Below are 23834 nucleotides of genomic sequence, written 5' to 3' on the forward strand. Positions count from 1 at the left end.
ATCAATTTTAAGCTCTTTTATGCTCCGTGGCATGAGGTCAACACATCACCAGTTGCCCGCGATCAACAACAGGGCTCAGTGAGCGCCCTTAATGAAAGGAGAAGTTATTCTGCCAGCTGTCACATTTCTGGTGGCCTTTGAAGAGGGGGCTGCTGGGAAATGGGAGGGAGGGAGGAAGGGGGTCACAGCTGTGGGGCAACTGCAGATCAACCACAGTGAGTGAGCTGAAGATGTCAGAAAGAGAGACAAAGGTCACAACCCCTGAGGCTCTGGCACAGACTTCAAGAAGCTCACCTTCACCAGCATCCAGCACAGGGGAGAGAGTGAAACAATAGAAACAAAGAATATCTCCAGCATACAACACTGATTAAAGAAAGAGGCCAGACCAAGACATGTGTTAGAGGGCTTTGACCACAGTTAATGGCTGTTTGTGTCCATACAGAAAAATGCCTTCAGATAAAAAAAAAAAAAGAAAAAAAAACCTTAGATGGGGAAAAATTGCTACAATGCACAGCCTCTAGTGTCTTATTGCTCATATAAAAGAAATTTCATTTACAAAGGCTTTTCACAATGTACCTTGTTTCAAGCAGCTTCTTGTAAAAAGAAAAGATAATAATCGCAACAAACACGGTTGTGCTGCATTCAGAAATAAAGTGAAAATTATTTTTATATTAAAAATCATATCTTAAATTTGAACTGATACAGAATTATAAGGAAGCAGAATTAAAATCAATTGAATTTAAAGAGCACCACATACAAGTAACTAACTATAAAAGCAAAGTTTGTTGAGACAAAATTGGCTTTGGAATTTTAGCTTGTTTTTGTGGGTGGGTGGTTGGGGGGGGGCGCTGTTAATAATCCTTGAATTTGAATTTCAAAGGATTTTAGATTTTACAGACAAAGAAAATATAGATGGATATATAGAAGGCTAGTGACCTACTAAACAATAGATTGATATTGAACAACTGAATGAACAAACAGATAGACAGACAGACAGACAGACAGACAGACAGATAGATAGATAGACAGATAGATAGATAGATCCCTTAAGTGGAAAATTAACGTTACACAATTATTTCCTTGTCAAAGACCAATTTTGTCAGGAAGTCATGAGAATCGGTGCAGCAGATGTAATTAATGAGTGTTTTCTCCACCAGCAGCTGTGGATTGAGATGGATTCAGGTTAAACATTGACCCAGGAGGCCGTGCTTCAATGCAGGAAATACACACAGCGGCTCCAAACCTCCATCTCAACCTGCTGAACCTTGCTGACCTGAGTACTTTGTCTTCCTGGAAGACCAAACCATTTCCTTTGTGTAGTGGGCTGTAGTTAAATTGTAAGTAGATTTCTGGGCCGCCTCCAAACCCCCCGTCCACCGGCACAGTCCAGGATATCAGAGGATGTGAGACAGACAAACGGCCGTTTGTGGGCTTTAAACGCTGACCTCGACTCAAGACGTGTGACTTGTGCCTTTGCCCTCTCCTCTGTTTTGAAGCCAAAAGGAAACCGGGGGTTACTGGCAGTTCAAGCATGATAAGCATCTCTGGATGGAGAAGTTCACATGGAGGAAAGGTTACGTGAAGTTGAAGAAAAGAAACCTCATTAGAGGATTAAGGAAGGGGAAAGAAGGCAGACAAAAGCCTCTCCTTCAAAAAGAGCCTGAAAGTGGAAACATGCAGTGAAATGTAAAATCACTTTACAGCAGACCCTTAATAAGTCTGACATTTTCATCACACTTAAAAATGGTAACAAAATATCAAAAGTTCCCTTTTCCGAGTCATTTTTGCATGTATTATTCATTTCTATTGTTTTATATAGTGTAATTTAAAACCTAACAAATTAACTCTGTGAAATATTTTTCACAGAATGTGTGCTTGTGTAATTTTTCTTTAAAATAAACGCCTCTTAATATATTATTGATTTCTTTTTCTTACAAATGGATGTATAGGACAATGGGCAAATGTAATAATCCTTATGCATGCAATGCCCCAATTTTGGCTTGAAATGTTTATTCTGACCGTTTGTTTTAAGTGGCCGAAAGGAAGTGCAAAATTGGGATCAATGCATCTCTCTCACAATGGTTGGACAAGGCACTTTATAAAATAGAACCCAACTACCTGTTTTCCCATAACTACGAAACAATGTTTTCCAAATCCTCCTTACCATCTCTTTCCTGCTATTGTTGAGAACTGGCAGTCATGCAAATACCAGTTTGGAAAGTCTTTTTATATATTGCACTCACTTGATTGTCACAATGAATGCTGGTGGTTCAAATGTTAAGTGTTAGTTAACCTGAAAATCACACTTAGTTGCCTGGAGATGCTCTGTGTACATCGGAGCAGTAAAAAAACAACAACAACCTCATAATAGAAAGTTTGTTTTTGATTGGTTCACTCATATTCATCTGTAAAACCGACAACTGTCAAGGGTTAAAATTTGACCTCTGGCCTCATTGTAAGGTTATTTAATTTAAAATTGCTGTAACCTTGCATATGTAAATATAGGCAAAAGATGACAAACTTTCATTCAGGTCTGTGCATTTCAATATTTTATTACGCTATCAGTGCAAATAAACACTAAAGACAGAACATAAGAAAACCAAAAGGCTCCAGTAATCACAGGATTATATGAAAACAAGGTTTTTTTAGTTATTCACAATGCAGAGCCACAACATTGCAGATTTTCTCTAAATTAAACAAAGCAATGTTGTTAGTTTTTTTCTTTCTTTCTTTTTTTTTAACCGAGAACAAACAAAACCATTCAGGAAAAAATATGCACATATTTCCGCAGGTTTAAACAGTCAAGGACTGCATTTACAGACAATTATGGTTTAAGTACCCATCTCTCCATGATAAAAACATCTATTTTAAGACTTGACATTTCCCCATAACACAGGGACTCCCCATGCATGTGCATGCTACAGGCAGCAAAGAGCCTCGGACAGAGCAGTAGATGTGAACAAAGATTATCGTTAGCACAACATAGACATGCAGAAAAGTGTCATCCTCCAGTACCCATATTTACATTATTACAGTTTTCTTATGTACAACGCAAGACGTTAAAAACTATTTTTTCTTTCTCTTGAACAATACAAAATAGTTATCTTGAAAGCAATATTTACATAAATGTATCTAATCATTGTCGAAACATATGAATCGTACAGAGAATGTGGAATAAAATCTGTAATTGTTTTTTTTGTTGTTGTTGGATAATGTTTAAGACTCAAGTGATGGGCCTGTAAAAAAACAAACAAACAAACAAAAAAAATTAAAAAGATGCAAATAAAGTGAACAAAAAATACAAATAATCAGACTGAATTCAAATCCCTTCTCACAGTAGAGCGTCTGATTTAAACAGTATCCATAAATATCATATTTACCTCTCATGGCTTTGGTGGACAAACTGTATCATCTCTTTCAATATTCAAATTCTTGTCAACACCGTAAATGTGTGAATGCTACATATAGGATTTTTAGATAAGATACAAAACAACATATTATACGAAATTATAAAAAGATACATTTCACTGGCTAAAAATATGACACTCAGGTTTTTTTTTACGTCATGCCATTATCACCACATAACAGCTATAGTTTCAGTCCTGATGAAAAATAAAGCACTGTAAATCTAACTAAGCTACGATTATAGAACATTCCAGTAAATGTTGTTGCCTTGCGACAACGTGAAAACCCTCTTGACCTCAGCTAGCTTTACAAGAAAGATACCTGATAGATTACGCTGACATTCCTTTAAATTCTGCTGTATGAAAATATACTTTATAACTGGACTTTTCAATGCACAAATCTAATATTGTGCTTAGACAGTACAATTTTCTTTGCCTCAAAACGAATAGGGTCCTGATTTGGCTGTAGATAAATATAGTGTGAAATTAGCAGTAACATTTCTGGATTCATCAATAATACACACAATAGGATGCTCTTCAGATGTGGAAAAAGGAAAAGCTTTTTGTGGTGGACATTTTACATTGTGCTGGACAAAGCAGTTAGCTTAGCATATATACTAAAGAAAAAAACATTCCAATATGTGTATACAAAATAATTATGTCATGAAGAATCGCCTTCAATAAAAAAATAACACATCAAACAAATGGACAATAAGACAAAGTTTTAAACTGAATTACCATGTCCCATGGTTACATTTATTCAGTTTCTGTTTTTAAATGAAAAAAAAAAAAAAAAACAGATATTATAGTCAAATGACCATACGCACAGTTCTTCAGCTTCTCTCAGTCTTTGATAGTTCATGTCTACCAATTTTCCATAGAGCCGTTTAGGCTCTCTTCTCTCTAGCTCGGAGTCTGTCTCTGGACAGGAGAGTTTATTCTGTGCTCGTAGTCAATACACGACTCTACTTTGTCACCCATGACACAGTGTGCCGGCTCCACCTGATCCCGGATCTCAGGTCTGAGCTGACCGTTCCCCCGCTGAAGCATGTAGTAAAGAATCGGATTAGACCTGGTTAAAGGGGGTGAGTCTGTACTGGATCTCCCCTCCCTGCTAAAAATTTCTCCAGGAGACCCCACAGGTTCTTTTTTAACAGGTTTAGGACTGGCTTTAGAAGATCCCTTAGCCCAAACTAGCGACCCCCCAGTGGTATCAACAGGTGCAGGTGCTGTTTTGTAATTTGTACTGATAGAACAGGGGTACCATGGTAAGTACGATGACTCCTGAGGGAAACAAGACTGGGTTAAGTTCCCATTGGCTGTACAGTTTGCCTGAGGGATGAAGGGACTTGGGGTCCCTCTGGGTTGGGATAGCTCTTTCAGACAGTTTTCTGACAGGAGGAGTTGCTTAAGAACATTGAAGCCTTGGCTTTCTCTGGAGAGAGGGGTTTTGCTCCTAGGAATCCCTACTAACTCTTCTTCTTTTGGTTTTGCCATGCCTCTAACATTAAATTCAGGTTTTCCAGACACCAGATTGTCACTTGTGGTATTTCGAGATGGCTGACAGAGTTCATTACTTAGGTGCTCTGCTAGCTCAATGCACAGTTTTCTTTTCTTGGGAACGGGGCTCTGAAAATCCATTGGCTCCTCTTTTACAGAGTTCATGAGGAGCCTGGTATGTGGGTTTGAATGGTAGGTAGCATTCTGCTGTTTCAAAAGATGGCTGAGAAGTCCAAATTTAGCAGCTGTTTCTGTAGGAAATAGCTCAGATTTGATTGTACCCTGTGCTTCAGCAATAGGTAAGTGTTGTGATGATCGTCTCTGATTGCGCACCCCATCATCAGAGCTATCTGATGAAAGATTATCCTCTATTAGCTCAGTTTTGATCTTAAGTTGCGGAGAAGGTCCGTTTGAGCTGTCACAGTTGACAGAGCCCCTCTGAGGTTTCTCCAGTCCCCCTGAGGTTACTTCCAAGACTCTGTGCCCACTGGTTCTTTCCTTCTGGGAAGTTGTTCCCAAGAGAAGCTGCAGTACCGTGCGTTTCTCAAGAAGGTTTTCTATCTGTGTTGAGGCAGAGGGTGATTGCTCACATTTAGGAGCTGGGAGAGCAGAAGGGGAACCTCCATCTAGCATGGAGGCTCTGTTCCGCTTTTGTGGAAAGACAAGTTGATCCAAAAGTACCTGAGGCTTGTCAAGCTCAAGTTCTGGGCTTTGCCTTCTGCTTGTCGGCTTGTGAAGGGGAGAGGGTGACAAGTGGTTTTTACCACTCTGGGCCAGATTTTGTAGTAGCTTGCTGGCACTGAAAGGAGGCTCCAGTGTCTTTTCACTTACGTGAGCTTTAGACTTACACAGATCTAAGGGACTGGACTGGGCATAGGGTGAGGGAAAGGAGTATGAAGGGGAGATTGAGCTGAAGGTAGGTGTTTGCCGGTTCAGAGGACTCTGCGTTCTGCTGTCCTCAGTTGTGCCAATCCGTTTACGTGGGCCTGCAGTCAAGCTGCTGCTTATTGTGTCAGATCGCAAACTAGGATTATCTGAACTTTTGTTTACCTTCTCGTTATTTCTGCGGTCCAGCAGTAACTGCATTAGAGTGACCTTATCATGGGATTTAACGTCTGGGCTGGTATCCAGATCTGTGGCCTCATGGACCTTTGGCACAGAAGGTTCCGGCTTCCACTTGTTTATGAGAGACTCTGTGAGCTTATCCACAGAGGGGGTTAAGGAAGAGCAGGCTTCGAATTTTTGGCTAGGTGCTCTGCTTTTCATGGAAAGGTCGATGGGGGAACAGCTGGAGAAGCTCTCAGCATCACTGCTGTCTTTGGTCAGGCTGTTATCCTGGCTGGAGTATTCACTGTCAGAATGCAGGGAGGAGGCCCCACTTGGGAGGATGCCATAGTCATCCTCCAGGTGTCCATTCCTGGTGAGCTGCTGCTGGGAGTTGTGATTGTTCAGAAGTAGAAGCAACAGGCTGCTGCAGTTTTGTGGTGGTCGACCATGTCTCTCTTTGGGGGGTCTCACGGAGGGTGAAGAAAGGGAAGGGATTTTTTTGCTGGAGTTTACAGCTGGTGGCCGGAGTGTTCCGTTTTGAACATTTAAGGAGCTTAGCATGTCTGGGGCAGTTGTTGGCTGCCCCATGCTGGGAGGCCCTTTATCGTGCGTTTGTTGAGTAGCCATGGCTGCTAGCCTCTCGCTGGCTGATCTACTGGTTAATTGTGCTTTTATGGCCTGCTCTCTGGAGTACTGCTGTAGATGAGCCTCACTGGACAGCAACAAGGCCAGCTGACTGCAGGCGACACTGGGCTTGGGTGAAGGGGCTGGACTGGACCTAGTGCGTACCATGCTGACAACAGCCTTGAGTCGCTCAGTGCAGGACATGGATTCAGAGCTTGTGGGCTGTGCAGAGCTTTGAGAAGAATGAGGAGAATCTGAGCTTCGGTTCTGGTTGCTCTGCCGACAGTAAGGCACTGTGTTATGGTTCTGTTGCTTGCTTTTCCTCATGAGGCTTTTTAGGCGGCCTGATGCTGTGCCGTAACTCTGGTAGGTTTCCTTATCAGCAGAAGCACTTACACTACTGTCCCTGTCGAGCAGTTTGTGGCTTTGAGAAATGTGCTGTGACAAGGCGACACTCTGCAGCCGAGAGCTGAAGGACTGCAGCAGAGAAGCCAGCAAGGTGCTCTCCCCCTGCTCCGAGCCATCCAGGCCTCCTTTGTAGTGCTCCTTTCTCTGTCCGTTCACTTCTGCTACAGTGCCTGTTCGTTTCTGGCTGTCTTCTTCACTCCATGCTCCTGAGCAAAGCAGCCTGGCTTTTTTAAGGTGCTGTGAGGCTGCACTAGGGGGGCTACTCTTGTCTTGTGAGGTGGGGCCATGGCTAGGGAGCTGAAACACCCTAGTCACCCTGTTGACATTCTCTTCATTTTTTTGGACAGGTTCTGACCTCTGTGTAACAGTGGCAGCAGGTCCAGTGGTGACCGGATGCATTAGCAAACCTTCCAGATATGTTAAAGCAGCAGAATCCTGGTGAGTTTCAGGGCCAGACTCCACCCCATGAGTCATGTTCAATAGTAGGATGCCCTGATGTGATGTTTTACAAGTAATGAAAATGTGTTAGTAAGATCTGTGCCATAAATGATGAGAGCAGAGAACTCCAACCGTGCTTTGAAATTTGGTCCTTTTCAGTCAAAGAGTTTTACATACAGGACCAGTGGGCATTTGTAATTTCAAGCACGAATACCCACCTGGCATCGCTGCGCATTCTATGAGTAAATCTGCACTGCTTTAAAATATGCTGTAAGCACAACCAGAGGAATGGAGGAGGTTTATTTGTCCTGATGAACCAGAAGCTCTATATTTGGGAGATCCTCTGGGAGGAACCAAAAGCTCAGCGTTGCCTGTTTGCTCTTCTGATCTCAGACGTGGCCACACGGGAACCTACAGCACAAGAAAAGAAAACGCTATATGAGTGACAGGTGTCAACATCCCAGCATCAACAAAATAACCACTGTAACTTTCTTTGAAGTCTCTGTCAAAACCAATCATCACAGAAGAACTAATTAAATTCAAACAAAAAAAGAAAGCTTCAGAGTGAACATAAACTTGTGTTTGACAATAGGAACTTAACTTTAAAGGAACATTCTTGCAGCAACTGTCAGTCAAACTGCTCTGCCTCCCAACTTTTTCTTCAGAACCTTTCAGGACCTCTCATTGTTTGTTCTCATGTGTAAAGAAGGTATTTTTATGTCCAGTACTTGCTGAGCATTTAAGAGTTATCAGGTGACCCTCTTAAGGTTTTTTTTTTTTAATCACAGACACAAGTTTCCTTAAAAGATAGATATTTGCCTGCTCTGCTTAAAGATGTCCACTTATATCACAAAAGTCACTCACAAAAGTCACTCACAAAATTCACCTGCAACATTTAAAAAGACTCTTTCACATGTGTGCAAATACCAAATTACATTATGACAGAAAAATTTTGAAACTATTGTTAAATTCAGTAAAATACGTTTTTCTTTTTTCTTAGCAATGACATTCTCCCTGGCATAACAGGATTAAAGAAGTGAACACCCATTCAAAAACGGCTGTCAGCAGCCCTTCACGCTCAGGCCAGTAGTGGCTCAGCAGGGTTGGCAGGTGTAGAGGGGCACACATGGCACACCTGTCAGACCTCTCCTCCACAGAGCCATGGCATCAGATAACATGACAGCACCGCTGGCTGCTCGCTCGACAGGTCTGAACCCTGTCAGAACTGCTTCCATAAACACTCCTGACTTCGCACTGTCAGGGCCACCACCACAAAGGTTAATTAATACAGGATTCCAGCTCCCCTAAACCAGTGCTCAGCTGCCAGAGAGCTTCTTACCCTCCATGTCCTGCCCCTTCAGCATCGGTTAAACATGTTACAGCGGTTTGCAGAGCAGTTAAGCTCGACCTTGAGCTGGGGATGCGGTTACAGCAATTCACCAGCACGCTCACGCCTGGAATATCCTGAATGTGCCGTAGCAACTTGAGATCTTCAAGATGTGACAGGAAAATCTTGCAAGAATCAGCACAAGGTCACAAGCATTTAAATTTGATGCAAACTGCATTAAGTTGCAAAGGTCGGGTGCAACAGGTTACGACTGCAAGGACAGAAAATAGGAAAACTATTTCAATAACTAATTCAGTCTCAGTTACAGGATCAGCCTGGGCCACTGACCTAAATTTAACAACAAAGAGGACAACCTGCTAGAACGGGGCCATCGGACGTCTCACGCTAATCTTAATGTGGCAGATTAAGATTAATTTCCCGCCAAAGGAGGTGCTGCTACCCTACAAATAAAAGTTCAAACTTGGGACAGGTGGATAAAGAAGATAAACAAGACAGGCTGAAAAACTGGACCAGAAGAACAATGAAGTAAACACATCATTCAAGACGAATCAATACTGGGCTACAATCGGAACATGCTAGATTAGATCTCGCCAATGAAAACAAAAGGAAACCGTTAAGGGATCGTAAAGCCAAAAATTTTAATTCTGTTATCATTTACTCACCCTCATGTCACTTTAAACCTATAGAACTTTCTTTCTTCTGAGTTTCAATCAAAGATTCCAGCAAATAAAGACTTGTATTTCACAAGACCTTATTTTGAGAGGAAGCAGGTATACATGGGACAGGAAATGCAGATCTAAGGTGCGATCTCAAAGCATACCCTCCATTCGCCTTTCCCACACATGACCCTTTTGCACAAGAAATACAAAATATGTTTTCTCTCTCCCTCGCTCTCTTTTCCCCTCCGTCTCTCTCCCTCCAGCGGTTTGCAAGTGATTATCCATTATCTCTGACAATGTCAAACATTCACACCCAACAGCATTTTAAGTGATTTCACTAGCCAGTAGTGAAGGGAACAGCGGCAGACAGGGAGCTTTATCATGGCAGGGCGTCTTTCTTTGCTCTCCCAGACACCATGAGCAGGAAGGTCAAACCATCATCAGTGGCTGAAAGGCAATTTCCCTCGAGGAGCTGGACAAAAAAAAAAAAATGGCCTTAACTGTGAACGCTGGACTTCTTGACGCAAATGTCAGGGATTTGATGTCCAAAGCCAATCTGGCGATCCCAGCATATGGGGTAGGAAATTAATTGGAATTCAACCCGTCCCACAAAGTACCCTAACAGAAAAAAAGGTTAACGAATGATCCCCATTATAAGGAACCATAATCCATTTGCACCATTTAAAATGTATGATTAAAAATAGGGTGAGCCGCAGGAACAGTGCTGCGAGTCAAGGTCAAGTATGTCTGAGTCTCAGTGCACGCAACAGCTGGAGACCATGCAAAGCGCTCCGTGTAATAAAAAGTGACAACCCAGTCCTTGCTGTGCGTATCGCTAATATTTGACACCAGATTCGCTTCCCCGGCGTTAAAGGCAAGCCAAGGTTAAATAAATTTTAAAGGAAAGGGAGCTGTGTGAATCGCTTTCAATCATGTTATTGTAGGCCGCTGGTGTTCACTCAGATACGACGGACAGAGTTTGTAAATCCAATATGGCTTGAAAAAAAATTAAATAAGGGGAGCGACGTGCTACCTCAACAAACACGACTGATACGTCCACGTCAGTGAACTTTTGCTCTTTTGAAGTAAAACGTAGAGCAAATAAACAGCCTCATGGAGCTCTGCAAACTGAGTCTGCTATAAATAAATGAAAAAAAAGTTAGTAAATCAGAACAAAAAATGGCTAAGAAACAAAACACAAATGCCCTTTGACGGTGATCTTATTTAAAGAAACATGACCAGTTAGTAAACACTACAAATTAAACTTGTTGTTTCTTTAGAATTTTTAAATCAGTTGTAAAAATGGAGGGGGGGGGGGGGGGCAGAAGTAAAAGAAACAAAAACATCAAAAACAGACTTTGATAGAGCGGTTTAGAAAAAGGGGTTGTAAATGTTACAAAAAATATAAATTAAGATGGTACATTAATACAATCAAATGAATAAAATTCAAGTCGAAATTTTACATTGAATTACTTAGTTCCATTAAGTTCATACAATATAATCACACAAGGTCAGCATTTCCTACAGCTCATTAAATTCTGTTGCTCGGCTCACAAGGAACTCCAGTACTTTCATATTTATAAACTTCAGCATACAGCTAGAAATTACATTCAAAACAGAGCTTTTATTAATTTTCTTAATCGATTAAGTGCACTTAACCAATGAAAAGACAAAGCACCTGGGTTCCTCCTCTTGGCACATCATTCCAGCTGGCAAAAATGTTGGCAGAACTTGCCAACGAAATGCCACCCGAGTACAATTACAGCATCTCATTCACTCTCCACTCTTATCACTGGGGCTGTAGAGCACACACACTCCTGCCACTCGCAGAAAACACTTTGACTCCACTTGCCAACTCCTCCATATCTACTCACCCGCTGTCTCCTTAATCACAACACAGGCAGTTCCAAATCGATCTTACCCTGCTCCTCGCTGCTCCTATTACTACTACACCACAGATCCTGCTACACCTCTAGGCTTTGAATTGAATTGGCCATTCCCACAAGAAGATACACTGGAATTTGAATTGCAAATGCTAGGAAGTGGAATTTACAGAATTCAAAGAAATGTTACAGCTATGGCATGAAATTAAGGAAATAAAAGTGTTCTTCAATTTTTTTTTGAATGATTTTTGTTTTAATTTATTCTATTCAAATTCAAACTTTGGTTCTAGTTTAAATTCAGATTTCATTTCTACTTCAAGTTGGAATACCATTTTGAATGGCATGCAATTGTGGTGCATTCAGATTCATTCTTCAGCACTTTACAGGTGTTCAGCACAGATATGAATTCCCATGCTACTGCAGTATTACTCCAAAGGTCACCTAGACGGATGATTCAATTTAAAGCACACACAAATGCACAAACGATCCATTCCCCTCCAAGAAAACACCTTTAAGAACTGCTAGAATTTCGCCTCTTCTAGAAAGCCCTCAGGTCTATAGCAGCAATCTTCACACTTTCTAGAACTACATAAGACAACAGTGTCCCAACTATAAGCTTTGTTTAATTATGGCTAATGAGAGCGGCCCTCCGTTACGGAGGCGACGGGAGCACAGACAAAGCAGGCGTCTTCGCTGCAGATCTCAGGAGGCTCAGACAGGTGAAGTGTGGTAATCAATTTGCTCTACCGGCAGGACTCCTCAGCAGAATACTAATGAATCTCTCTCTCCACACACACACACACACACACTCACACACACACACACACACACACACACACACACACTCACACACACACACACACACACACACACACACAAATAATCCGCTCTCACACATTCACTCAAACAAACATTTCAACTTTTTCCTTGGCTGGAGGGAATGAGAAAACAGCTGGGCTGATCACTGCTGCCCTCAAGGCTGTGTGGATACAGATTACATGGTCGTTCCACTCGACACTTTCAAAACAGCTACGGGGGAAACAAGGTGAAAGTCAAACCTGAAGTACAACCCCAGCTGCATGGCTGCGTTTGAACACAAACACACACACGTGGACACATTTACAGCCAGGAATATACAAAACAGAAACCAAACACGCACCTGCAGCCACCACACACAGGTACAGATGCGCCCGAGGTAAACACCAAAGAAACACATGAGCAGTCACCCATATAAACACTCAAGGGGAAAGGTATGTCAGAGGAGAAAAACTATTTATCATAATTTAGGGATGGAGATGAATCTTTAAACCCCACCTCCCATACTCGCTCTCTATCTGCACACAAAAAAATATAAATAAAAGTTAAAAAATTATTTGTCATCAACACAAATTCAAATCCAGCTCATAGAATTTTCCTAATCCCATTTCCGCCATCAAACCCTGTCCTCTTTCCACAATCGAAACAATGAAAGTGACAAAAAAAAAACAACAACAACAACATGCTGGTATAAATAAAGGCCCTTTGGAATACAATTATTATTCAATCCTGATGGACACAGATTATATTTTTTAATGTACATTATCATTCAAAAGTAAACTTTTATTCAGCAAGGACACATTAAATTATTCTTTTGAACTTTCAAATAATCTAGGAAAAACTGTATTCCAAAAAATATATTATATTAGCATAACAATTTTCATCGTTAATAATAATACAAAATATTTCCATGCAAATAAGCATATCAGAATGATTTCTAAAGGATCTTGTGACACTTTAGACTGTTGAAAATTCAGCTTCGCCATCACAGGAATAAATTACAGTTTAAAATATATTTGAACAGAAAAAAGTCCTTCAAATGTGTAATAATATTTCATGCAGTCTTAGTGAGCATAAGACACTTCTTTCAAAAACATAAACGTTTTTTTTTTATATTTTTATTTTATTTGATTATTTTTAACAATTTTATACTAATCTGCTTTAACACTTTATTGATCTTTAATTACCTTTAATTTAATGGTTAATGTAAAGTCATCAGGAAACAACGGGAAGATGCAGATGGGATCAGAAAATGATCCAAGTTTCAAACATGGTTCACATGCTGTCACGGTTCGTGAATGCACAGTCTCCAGCTGTATTCATGTTACGTCATGTTGATTGGTTCATGTGGGTGTTGCCGCTGATCGTCTGATCAGCGGCAGGTGCGACTCATTCCAACTGCCTATTTAACGCCCTGTCTTTCGTCTCCCGTTTGTCAGATCGTTGTTTGAGGTCCTCTGTGTAGATGTCTGTTCGTTCTCCTGTGTTCCTGTCCTTGCTCGGTTTCCTGTTTCGGTCATCTCTGGATTATCACCACCTCTCACAGATCTACCACCACCGTCATCTCTACCAACGCACTCAAGTCACCAACTCACCTGTCTGTGCTGCCGTTGTGGTCCCTGCGTCACTCTCCAGCATTCATTCATCACACCTCTTTTCAATAAACTCTATTTACTTGCATTTGCCTCCTGTCCTCCATTGCTAGCGTCACACATGCGCACCAGAACTACTATCCAGGATGTCAAAGCATCCACTAACTGCTAGGCCCCAACTCTTTTATTGATATGACAATGAAACGGTGGAAGAAAAAGACTGGCAGAAGAAGAAACAAGACATGAAATGTTGACTTGATGTGTTGAGCGGAACTCAAAATCACATCACCACATAAGCCGTGGGGCTCAATGTTTGAGATTATGTAACTAACAGCTAGGTCATGGCTAGCTACTGTGCTGTTAGACCCCTCTGCTCTGTGGTCAACAGGGCAGCAGGACAGTAAACCCAACAGCACATTTTACATCAGCAGGAATAATTCACTTTTTACACATCCAGTATCATTAATCGCCTCTAACAAGAGGACACAACCTTACCTTGGCAGTTTCACACACAGCTGGAGAGTAGAAAGAGAAGCACACAGGAACACACAGGAAGCTGCCATCCTCTCCGAACTGATGTGTGAAGACAGCCAGGAGCTATAAAACTAGAATGCAAACCTCAAAACAAATGAGAAAAAAAACAGGTTGCCGCAGCGCTGCTGATGTCTGCGCCCTTGACACACTGACACTGTCATGTGACACTCTGTCATCCACCACCTGGCAGAACCCCACCTTCTCACTTCCTCCTTCTGGTAACCCAACGGCATTGAACTATATCGCACCGCCCCCCCCCCCCCCCCCCCACACCAACGGAAGGTAGAGAGGGTCACCATGTCCTCATCTGTAATCTTCTGCCATTCTTCAGCAGCCCTGCTGGAGTCGGAGGCACCTGCCACAAGGGGAGAATGCCCAATTAGGCAGCTGTCATGCAAGGCTGAGGCTCCAATCTCATCCCTGTCGAACTGGAGAGCAGCTGTGGGTGCCAATTACAGCGAAACATTAACCGCTTCGGTTCCAGGAAACAGCAAGAGCCTGGGCAAAACACGAGGATCAATAATTCCAGGTTTCTAGCCACTGGGCACTGAAACCTTATTACCGGCATGCCCCGTTCATCCAGCACCAGACACCATTTTCTCCAACATCTACTCCAAAAATACCCAACATGGTGAACAGAGTTGATCCAATAATATATCAATATATAGAAGGGTCTAAAACAGTATTTTGCATAATTTAATACATATGAATTTTTAATACAAAAATAGTTTTTACTTTTTTGCCAATAATTTGTACTAATAATTTGTTGTACAAAATTGTACATTTATTTCTACAAATTTATATATATATATATATTTATTTATTTACATTACATTTATTCATTTAGCTGACGCTTTTATCCAAAGCAACTTACAATTGCTATATATGTCAGAGGTCGCACGCCTCTGGAGCAACTAGGGGTTAAGTGTCTTGCTCAGGGACACATTGGTGTCTCACAGTGAATGTATAAAAATATATATATATAAAAAAATATATATATATATATATATATATATATATATATATATATATATATATATATATATTTTTTATATATATATATATATATATTTTTTTTATATATATATATATATATATATATATATATTTTTATATATATATATATATATATATTTTTATATATATATATATATATATATTTTTATATATATATATATATATGTGTGTGTGTGTGCGCCAAATTGTTCAAAATGACCTGTTTATTTCCAAAAAAAACATCCCAGATTTTCAGTTAATTCTTTTATTAATATTTACGGATTTATTTGCTCATTCACATAACTTCTTCAAATAAGCAGATCATCTAAAAGAGTAAAAATTACGAAATTAGGCAAAATTATACTAATCCAATTATATAATGGTATTTAACAATTTATTTTTACAACTGAATTGGCAAAATAACTTTAAATATTTTTTTGCAATATTAAAAAAATACAAATAGCTTTATTTTATTTTGTTTATTTATTTATTTATGTGTGAAATAACCTGTTTATTTTCAATCAGTCCTTATATCAATACTTATTTATTTTCACATTCATGTAATCTTCTCAATTAAGGAACAAGCAGATCATCTAAATAAGGAATAACTCTGCATTTCTTAGTGTGGCCAAAGCCATACCAGAAAAATAGTGACATGAAACATGCAACTGAACCACAGTTTCACTTCCACACATGCTGCAGTTTCAATCCCAATTATGATGCTGTTAAGCACTGTGATGTATTGAATCATGACTTTTGTTTCGTAATATATATATATATATATATATATATATATATATATATATATATATATATATATATATATATATATATATATATATATATATATATATCAATCATCATTTAGTTTGTGGTACCTAACACCAATGTGAAAGACTGGAGGGCCAAATCCTCTTTTCACTTCCTCTTTTCTGCCAAGAGCATCAGTAGTCTAACATTTCCATGTTTAAATCAGATCTTCACAGGCCTGCGGCCTCCATAATCTCCCTACTGTTAATTAAATGACGAGGGAGCGTAGGAGAGCCGAGAGGAGAGAGGGACAAAGCTGCTGGGTCTCCTGCCACTGCAAGACTCGTTAATATTAAAGATTTATGCTCTTCCCCCGCCATCGCTACAGACCTTCCTGTGCTATGCGTGTCTGTTTGGGTATGTGTGTTTATAGGACAATGCATTGCAATGCAAACTAGACGATCACTTTGGTCTCAGCAGTGTGTAATGGAGCATGGAAATTGTTGACAAATTTCTTGTGACTGTATAATTTATCATCTCAAAACACTTCTGTTTTGAGTAAGACGGAAACTAATCTGCAACAGCGAAATTAAATGAGCTGGACGCCAGCCGGTGGAAGATTTACGATGGAGTGAATCTGGAATTGTGACAGTGGTTATTGATCATTTAGTCTCCATGGTTTCTCCGTTTAATCGAAAAGTCGCAAAACGGTGATAACGGATGCCTGAGGGACAGATTAGATTGGCACAGATACCTCAAGCACATGACCGCTGCTTTTCTTTTTCGAAGTCAACATCAGGTCAGCCAGTTTCACTCTAAAATTAAGAGGTTAGCACGCAAAGAAAACTATACTTTGACTTACTCAAAACATATGACTTTCTTTCTTCTGCGGAACACCAAAGGAGAAATTGGAAATAATACACTGATCAAAAAGCATCATATATGCAGCTCATACGTCTAGCACAAATGTGGTAATCTTTATACTCGTGCTCTGAAGACACAATTGGTTTATGTACTGAACAGTCCAAAATTTAAGCTGGTATTCACTGACAAGCTATCTACCCATCATGTAGGCTGTTAACCTCGTGTCTGGATTATTGAGCCAATTAGTTGAACTTGAGAATCCAAACAGTTCCATTTGTGATAGATTCCTTCATAGCAGTTTTGTGAATTGAATCATGGGTCATGAACTAATTCTTTAAGTTATGCCTGAACTATATCTATATCTATATACACACACACACACACACACACACACACACACACACTACATAAATATGAATTAATAGAAATTCATGAAACAATACTTTAAATACTCTCTCGACACGATATACTTTTTTTTTTACTAAATAATTTTAGATTTTAGTAAAAGCAAGTACATATAAATACAGAAAAACAAAGTCATGAACTAATCCTTTAAATGCTCTCTCAACGCTAGAAAGATGCTTCCAGTCCAAACTACTCAAACAAACAGCCGTGTGACGTGAAACAGGGGAATTTTACACTAAGCTTATGTGTGACCACAGGGCACTAGGGCAGTGAGACTGCAGACTTAATGGAGGTTTAACCGTTAATCACCAGAGATAAAGACGGATGCACGAGTTAAAAGCACAAGAGGAAGCGGTTAGCATGCCCGTTTGAATGGCTAAGTTCCATTAAAACCTCTCTCCCTCCATTTCAGCCCCTTTTTCAAACCGCACACACCCTCTTTCCTGACTGCACCGGAATATGTGGCACTACAGAGTCGTTTCAAAGCATCTGAGGATAATCAAAGACAGCCCTTGACTGGCGCCTAAATGCAGCCACAATATCCGTGGTCACAGGAAGACATTGAGGGGTTAATCAGGGTGGGGTGGGGGTAAATGAAGGATTTTACAGTGCCTCCAATCTCCCCCCTCTTCCTGTTTTTGCAGAGAGTCACAGGGTGAGTGCATGTGACCTTGAGATGCATCGCTGGCACAGTCAGGGCTGCCTTGCCTGCAGGCGTCCTTGAACTGGATCTGCAAGACAAAAACCTTCACACTGGCAGATAGACATCTCAAATCCCCCCCCACCCCAAATGTCTCTCTCTCTCTCTCTCGTTTCAATCTGCATGCCTGTTATCTCCTCCCCAGCGGGTGAGTCTTATCTGAATGCTAGATCTTTAACCTTAACATTGAACTCAGACAGAGGCGGAATTTCAAAATGTCTCACTGGTGTATTTTTAACCTTCATTCACAGATTGTTTGTCTCTGTTTCAGGGAATAAGATGACTCTCCACGGCATCTGACACACTAGCCAGGCCGACTTGGAATACAAGTTTTTTTTTGTTTTGTTTTTTTTAGCAGAAGAACTACATAATGTTCCCAGCAGCCCCCCAACATCTCTGAGATAACATCCATCTCAGCAAATAGCAGGACGAGCTGGTTTTGGTTTTCATCATCTTGAGTTTTTGCATGAGTGTCTTTCTAAGAAAAAAATGTGTCCAAGTATGTTGTTATCCCCAAATGGCTTCTTACAGGAAGATTCTGGAATCTAGGGCTGCAACTAACGATTATTTTGATAATCGATTAATCTGTCGATTATTTTTACGATTAATCGATTAATCGGTTTATGTACTTATATTTTAGTTTTTCCCATTTTTTCCCCAAGTAAATTATTAATAAATGGTCTTTATCCTTCAGCATAGATTTTTAAGAGATTTTAACCATTTTGCACTGTCATATCCTAATCAAAAATATACCTGGAGTTGTTTTATTGTGTTAGTAATCCTTTGTCGAACTCTTCTGCAATCAGAACACTGACCCATACTCTAGCAAATTTCACAAGGAGATTTCAAATAATGTTTTCACCATGGCAGTCCTTAGAGCTCCTAAAGTAGTTTAACATCCCGAACAAAGCTTATTAAGGAATCTTTCAAAACATATTTTCACGAAGAATAAGGATAAAACAGAATAAAATTGCAGTGCATTGTATTTTATTATTTACTGGGAAACAGCTTTATAGCTTTTGCTGTGAAATTGTAAACAATCCTTCGAATAAAGTGCTAATGGCATGAAACCTGAATGGAACTCACAATTTAAAGTAAAATCCATCAGAAGGTTGTCCAGAAAAAAAAATTGGACACACACAAAAAACCTGCTGTGTGAAAAAGAGCAGTGAATACTTAGAAAAAAAGTGCATTTCAAATATCTTTAAACATTTACCCCTCTCATTCAGTCATAATTAGGCTGCACGACTGAATTTTGAACTGGTAAACGACAAACTGATCACAGAACATGTTTGTAAAGCTTTAAATGTTAACTGTTAAAAAGCAATGTTATCAGCTTTTACGACTAAACATTTGCAAACAACATTGTACTGGAGAATCTGCACAAATAAAAGGCTTAGGGGCCGTTCACATATCGTGCCTAAAAACGCGTGGAAAACGCTAGGCGCGCCGCTTCCTCCTTTCCAAAGCGCTCGTGCAGAAGCGCCCCTGAGGCGTCTGCCTTTGCTAAGCAACCATGACGTGCTCTCTCCTTGAAGACGCGGAAATTTCAGCAAAGGATAAATGGATTTGCAGCTAAAAAAAAATCGCTTGCAGTAGCTCTGCTACTAAATTTATTTCAAAATGGAAATCCATATACAACTATGATCAGCTGTTCCTTTCATCTTGACTGAGCTTTTAACGTTGTTACGGGAAAGGATGAAGCTGATTGGTTAGTTCTTGTCACATGACCCGCGATGCTCTTGCAGCATTATGAAAAGTTGAGATGTTTTTAACTCGATGCGGCGCGGTGTTGGAAATAATGAACTTGAGCGCGCAAAAGACGCGATATGTGAACATCCCCTTAAACAGTTCAGTAGTGCAGAGTTTACAGGTTACTCTTCTTTTTTGAAGGCTCAAAGTAAAGTACTCCCAGTCTCCCACATCCCGCTAAATGCTGCAGAGACGCTGTTCGGGAAGCACGTGACATAAAACGAGGCCAGCTATTGGCTATTCGCTACTTCTCCTGCTGTACTGGCTGAGTAAAACCTCCGGTGGCTCATTACTGCCACACTTTGGTCACCGCAGATTTGAAATATGCACGAAATGAGCCGCTTACGGCAAATAAAAGTTATTTAGCAACGAATCGATGACTAAATTAGTTGACAACTATTTTAATAATCGATTTTTATCGATTAAATCGATTCGTTGTTTCAGCTCTACTGGAATCATTACAGGTTAAGCTCATTTGACAGCATATTTGGCATAACGCTGATTACCACAGAATAATTTTGACTCGTCCCTTGCTTTATTTGAAGAAAAGCAAGGTTACAGTGAGGCACTTACAATGGAAGTGCACGGGCCTAATGCCTGAAGGATCGCAAAGCAGACTTCTGTTGTTATTAAAGCACTTATATAAACGTGTCTCTTAAAATTATGCTTTATTTGAGGGGTAAGGTTCTTATCACTTTTATGGTCGTTTTAGGATAAATGTTATGGCAAGTTATATATAACCAACATAAATGAATGTTAACATTCATATTGCCCATGTACACCATACTAATATTGTGTTTGACCCCCTTTCGCCTTCAGAACTGCCTTAATTCTATGTGGCATTGATTCAACAAGGTGCTGAAAGCATTCTTTACAAATGTTGGCCCATATTGATAAGATAGCATCTTGCAGTTGATGGAGATTTGTGGGATGCACATCCAGGGCACGAAGTTCCTGTTCCACCACATCCCAAAGATGCTCTATCGGGTTGAGATCTGGTGACTGTGGGGGCCATTTTAGTACAGTGAACTCATTGTCATGTTCAAGAAACCAATTTGAAATGATTCGAGCTTTGTGACATGGTGCATTATCCTGCTGGAAGTAGCCATCAGAGGATGGATACATGGTTGTCATAAAGGGATGGACATGGTCAGAAACAATGCTCAGGTAGGCCGTGGCATTTAAACTAGGGATGGGCGTTTTCCGCAAATATCACATTCGAATATTTCAGCTCACAAAAAATGAATATTCGATTATTCGTTTATTTAAATTAAGTCTGAGACAGACGTTATTTTTCAGCAACATTTATTGTTTCCGTCATTTTTGAACAAGCTTACACACAATAAGCTTGAACATTACACATCGTGTTTTGTAGCTGAAAACCTTTAACAATGCGTGCAAACAAACAAAAGTACAGATTAAAAGCAAAAAAAAAAAAAAAAAGTGAACAAAGAAAAAACGTAAAGCAGCCTGCAGCAATTAGGCTATTGTAGAACGTAGCCTACACTTAACTTTGAAACTTTTAAACTGTCAGCAAATATTTTTTGCTTTTTTTTCTATTGTTTTACATGTTCTTGTTAAGAAATACGGGCATGTACACATGATCGGGGGAAAGTCGGCTCCTTAGTCTGTTAACAATAAGGCCGGACATGGAGAAAACGCGCTCTGACGACACAGACGTTGGCGGGACTCACAAATAGCGGTGTGCTAAGCGAATAAGTTTTGTGAAGCGCTTCGTGTTTTTTCGTTTCACCACTGAATTGGATCCTCATCTGGTGGAATACATGGCTCCAGCAAGAACTGTTCCCACTCGTCTCGGCTGGACTCTATATATCATCGCTGAAGAACTGGCTCAGCCTTTTCCGACAAGTGGACATTGCATCCTCTTCATCGTTCGTTGCAGCGGCTGCATCCGCACCTCTCGCATCAAGTAAAATGTTCTGATAATGTTCAAAAAAGTTTTTTTTTCTTACTTCTCTCGTGTTTTTATCGAGAAACCTGAGATGTTTGTGCCGAGGGTCTAGGGCAGAAGCGAGAAGAGGAGTTTTCACTGCATTCTCCAAGTTAGCGGTGTTTATTCGTTGCTTGAGAGATGCCACAACAATGTTCTTCAATTTGGTCACTTTCTGTGATTCTCCACGGCATATTTGAAGTACTGTAGAAGACCGCAGTTCTTAGGGGCCGTTCACATATCGCGTCTTTTGCACTCAAGTACGTTATTTCCAATGTAGGCGCGCGGTATGCACGCTCATAATGGAAGCGACGCGGTCGCGATGCGTCCGCACAGCATCGAGTTAAAAACATCTCATGTTTCTCATGCGGGTCATGTGACAAGAACTAAACATTCAGCTTCATCCTTTCCCGTAACAACGTTGAAAGATCAGCCAAGAGGAAGGAACAGCTGATCATAGCTGTATATGGATTGCCATTTTGAAATAAATTTAGTAGCAGAGCTACTGAAAGCGATTTTTTGTGCTGCAAATCCATTTATCCTTTGCTGAAATTTCTGCGTCTTCATGGAGAGAGCGCGTCATTGTTGCTTAGCAAAGGCAGACGCCTCAGGTTCGCTTCTGCCCGAGCGCTTTTGAAAGAAGGAGAAAGCGGCGCGCCTAGCGTTTTCCACGCGTTTTTGGCGCGATATGTGAACGGCCCCTTATTAATTCATTAATTATTTTTTGCTTGCATACATCTTCAAATATACCGAGGAGAATCACAGAAAGTGACCAAATAAGGTTTTATTGTGAATTATTTATTTATTTATTTTATTTTTGTTGCTTAATTCGAATATAATTTTTATTTATCGAATAATTAGAGCAAATGAGTGGTACCCGGTGGGGTCTTCTGCTGTTGTAGCCCATCCGCCTCAAGGTTGTGCGTGTTGTGGCTTCACAAATGCTTTGCTGCATACCTCGGTTGTAACGAGTGGTTATTTCAGTCAAAGTTGCTCTTCTATCAGCTTGAATCAGTCGGCCCATTCTCCTCTGACCTCTAGCATCAAACCACACCCCTAAATGCATTGAAGCAACTGCCATGTGATTGGTTGATTAGATAATTGCATTAATGAGAAATTGAACAGGTGTTCCTAATAATCCTTTAGGTGAGTTTATTTTGGCTATATTATTAAAACCGTGAGTATTTTAATCTTTATACATTGACACCATTCACTTTCTTTGTAAGTGTATCACTATAACTTACATTTTGTGCCGCTTTTATTTAAGGAAAGGATTATATTTTTATTCTTAAAGCTATTAAAATAGATTCTGTTATCTTAAAATATAAATATTACATGAAAACAGAAATATTGAAACTGAAATAAAATAAGCTTACTGTTTAAGATGAAGCACTATTATTACAAAAACTGAGATAAATATGCATATCCAGTGCCTTTCTGAAGAATAGAAATGACACAAAAAGAAAAGTTACACGCTGCAAGTGTAACAGGAGAGCATGAAGCGCCTTTTATTATCATGCAAATGCAGTGTCCTTGGATGCACAAGGTTCATCACTTTAAACAAATATTTGGACTGTCCTCTGTACATTGACACCGAGGTGGGGGAAGAGGGGAAAATGTCATGTTTAAACACTAACCCTGCCTCGCAGCTAACAGGAACACAACGCACGCACATGCATCCTGCCTGCCCAGGAACGTGCGGATCGTGTCCTTTGCGGGAGACTTTGCACTGCCGTGCCGACTGACCTTTCATGACTGTAACGTTATCGCATGTCATATGTGATCCTGCTGGAAACCATCTGCCATGGACTCCTCTGGCAGCACGCAGGAGTCCGAGACGTCACTGCTCTCCTCAACTTCGCTGGAATTCATCAGATTACTGCGGGAACACCCACCTGGCCCTGTTTGGGACACGATCCCTGCGCAACACGATATGCTCAATTAGACCAAAGGTCATTCACGCAAATGCATCAGTCCATGGGTTCTTAGATCACACTCAAACTAGGGAAGTGAGCAGGGAAGCAGTAAGTCTATAGAGATGTTACAGTGATTATGTCATGGTTTAACAGTAGACATGACGAGAAGTGGACCAACATGATAAAACACACTATAGGAGTAGACAATGAAAGAAATATTTATAACAAAATTTGTATATCAAAAATG

General features: G+C 40.2%; 1 protein-coding gene across 3 annotated transcripts in view; it reads right to left on the bottom strand.

Annotated features, from left to right (window-relative positions):
- Window positions 1–2536: 2536 nt before the first annotated feature.
- nrip1b (nuclear receptor interacting protein 1b) overlaps window positions 2537–23834 on the bottom strand; it is a 33866-nt gene continuing 12568 nt past the window's right edge. Inside the window, exons 2-4 of one of the 3 annotated variants that reach the window (XM_059539195.1) lie at window positions 8761–8933; window positions 8466–8675; window positions 2537–7832 (exon numbers count right to left, since the gene is read on the bottom strand). In XM_059539195.1, the coding sequence (XP_059395178.1) occupies window positions 4308–7457 (3150 nt within the window). In that variant the 5' untranslated portion in view covers window positions 7458–7832; window positions 8466–8675; window positions 8761–8933 and the 3' untranslated portion in view covers window positions 2537–4307. Of the gene's footprint in view, window positions 7833–8465; window positions 8934–23834 lie in introns of all 3 variants that reach the window. The other 2 variants (XM_059539194.1, XM_059539193.1) reach the window with 2 other exon arrangements.

The sequence above is a fragment of the Carassius carassius genome, chromosome 45, assembly GCF_963082965.1.
Source record: "Carassius carassius chromosome 45, fCarCar2.1, whole genome shotgun sequence".
Classification (NCBI taxonomy): Eukaryota; Metazoa; Chordata; class Actinopteri; order Cypriniformes; family Cyprinidae; genus Carassius; species Carassius carassius.